The 2,874-nt window shown below is 39.1% G+C and overlaps 1 protein-coding gene across 1 annotated transcript; it reads right to left on the bottom strand.

Moving 5' to 3' along the window:
• Positions 1 to 855: 855 nt before the first annotated feature.
• TM35_000511330 (uncharacterized protein) lies at positions 856 to 1,809 on the bottom strand (the record flags this gene model as incomplete). Its single annotated transcript, XM_029030628.1, has 1 exon — positions 856 to 1,809. The coding sequence occupies one exon, from the start codon at positions 1,807 to 1,809 to the stop codon at positions 856 to 858; it is 954 nt and encodes a 317-aa protein (XP_028878098.1).
• Positions 1,810 to 2,874: the final 1,065 nt, after the last annotated feature.

The following is a 2,874-nucleotide window of genomic DNA, read 5'->3' as shown; positions in this document are numbered from 1 at the left end:
TTTCAGCTTCAAAGTCTCCTTAGCCAGCGTATCTGCTTTCTCCACCATTCTACTGATATGTGCTTGAGCAGCTTCAGTTACCACACCCACACAGCCGAGCACAACAGCCAACACACACATCACACGGCGCATCATCATCATAACGGTCATCGTCACTCTTCTTCTTGTTGTTATTCTCGTCACTTGAGTTCACAGGTCTACACAGGGAGTGTGAAAAAGAGAAACAAGAAGGAAGAGAAAAAGAAAGATACATACATAGTGAGTGGATACAGGAAATAAATAGTAAACCACAAAGAAACTCACATCACGAAAAGAAAAACCCACCAGTTAATAAATGCAATACAGCGCAATAACCTTAGTAAGAGTAAAAACAAAAAAAAAGCCCACACTCATAAATATCTCAAAAAAGGCTGAACCGCCCCAGCAAAATCATCAAGCAAAAAAACACAGATATTAACCATTAGCCCAATTTATCAAGTAAACACAAAGAAATACAACAACTATGGGTGTAAGTCTATATGTGTGTATATATGCAATTATAAATATAAATTCATCTGTTATTATTATTTCTTTCCCTTTTACTGCAAAAAGCAATTCATCATCATAATTACAGTGCAAGCCCAGGTGCACACACACACACAGAATGGAGTAGCAATAATAATAATTATTATAGGATAAACACACAGAGAGCAAAAAAACACACACACAAAACACACAATATCATTAAGATTAACAACCAAAAAGAAAAGAGATAATCTCAACAGGTGGAAGATTAGTTAGACTGTAGTGTGGATGTATGCAAAAAAAGAAAACAAAGGATGACCTGAGTCACACCACCACACCACCATTACACAATCAGCACACAAGAATATAGGCCAGTGTAACCACAATCAGTAGTGGTACATGCACCCACACAGAACTGCTGATACTGCTGCTGCTGTCTGCATCACCCTTCTTGTTGTTTGAGAGTTCAGGAGGAAGTGTTGTTGTTGTTGTGGTGGTGGTGGTGGTAGTTTCTGTACCTCCTGCGCCTTCTTCATTTTGGTTTCTTGTTGATTCACTCTCTGCAGAAGCAACGTTACTTACATTGTTTGCAGCATCTGAACCCACAGTATTCTCCGCAGTTGAACTGCCAGAAGAAGCTTCACCTGTATTCTTTTGCTCTGGGGGAGCAGGAGGTTCTTCTGAATGCGAACCATCAGTTGATGTCCCTGTTGATTGTGTAGTACCCCTTGCATCAGTTTGGGAAACAGGTTCCTCAGCACTTGGTCTATCGCCAATGGAAGGACCCTGTTCCTGTTTGTGAGCATCCTTTAATTCTTTATTTTCTTCCTCACTCTCATCATGTGATTTATCTTTCTGCCCTGTTGCGACGAGACCTTCTTTCGTACCGCCGTCAACAGAGTTCTCATCTTCACGGTGGTCCACTCCATTTTTTGCATCCTGACCTCTTAACGTCCCTGCCGCCTGCCCAGGATTGCCTAGAACAGGAGAGCTAGATGCAGTAGAAACTCGATTCTCAGCAAGTCCTGGTTCGCCTTGGGGAACAGGAGGTACAGGACCGTGAGGTGGTTGTGGTTGACCAGAAAGAGCAGGAGTAGGAGGAGAAGCAGGTTTAAGAGGACTACCAGGAGGACAAGAAGTGGCATCATCACTGCAAGGACCACCATCAGAATGAACATGATCTTCCTCAGCTTTAGCCTTAGCACCATCTTCCTTCAGCACTGCAGTAGTATCAGCACACACAATACTGCAGGCAAAGCAGTGTGCTAATGGCAACAGAATAATGAGGTAGCGCATTACAACCATGACAGTATTTTGTGTATGTTTACCTTATGGATTCACTATTATGCATAAAAAGAAAAGGCAAAAAACCCAAACAACCACACAAAACAGAGAATATCAAAGAATATCAAAAACAAGATAATAGGAAACACAGAAAGATAAGGAAAGAAAAAGAGTAATATTTACAAACACAAGACACAAAGCCAGAACCCTCTCTCAGATAAAGTTCAAATAAAAAGAACAAAGCACACAATACCCAGTAACAAACAGAAAATCTCCATTAGCCCTCAAAAGGAAAAAAAGAAATTAAGAGAACAACCATTAGAGGCAGAAAGCACAGGAAAACAAAACAGTGTCTCTTCTGGTCGAACCTTATCTAAAAGCATGCATATATATATATGTGTATTCCTTATTATTTCTTCTCCTAACAAAACACAATCCATCACCACAGTACAGGAGAAAGCACAGAGCGCCAAAACAAAAAAATGATAAAAAAATTAAGAACAGGACCCACCGCATAAACATAACACAGACCACTGGGTATGTTGTTCTTTTCAAACAATTAGGAATACAAATTGTATTAATTACTTTTTTTTTTATTTTCTCTGCGCAGAACATAACATCACAAAAACGCAGGACAAAACACACAATGACCCAGCAAACCACAAGCAACCAAAGAATCATGTATTAATCATTAGCCCAATAATCCAGAAAAAAACAAGAAATACACCAACTATGGGTTTAAGTCTATATGTGTGTATGTACGCAATTATAAATATAAATTCATCTGTTATTATTATTATTATTTTTCCCACTACAAAACAAAATTTCATCATCATTATCACAGTGCAAGCCCAGGTGCACACACAGAGAGAGAGTCTCCAAGAACACACACACACAAACAATGGAGTAGCAATAATAATAATTATAGGATAAACACACAAAACACATTAACATTAAGAAAAACAAAAAAGAAGAAGAAATCCCCAACAGGTGGAAGATTAGTTAGACTGTAGGGATGTATGCAAAAAGAAAAGAGAAAACAAAGGATGACCTGAGTCACACCACCACCATTACAATCTAGCACAC

Source organism: Trypanosoma theileri, assembly GCF_002087225.1.
Source record: "Trypanosoma theileri isolate Edinburgh chromosome Unknown TM35_Tth_51_V1, whole genome shotgun sequence".
Classification (NCBI taxonomy): Eukaryota; Euglenozoa; class Kinetoplastea; order Trypanosomatida; family Trypanosomatidae; genus Trypanosoma; species Trypanosoma theileri.
Note: the sequence above shows the minus strand (reverse complement) of the source record. Positions and strands in the feature narration are given on the sequence as shown.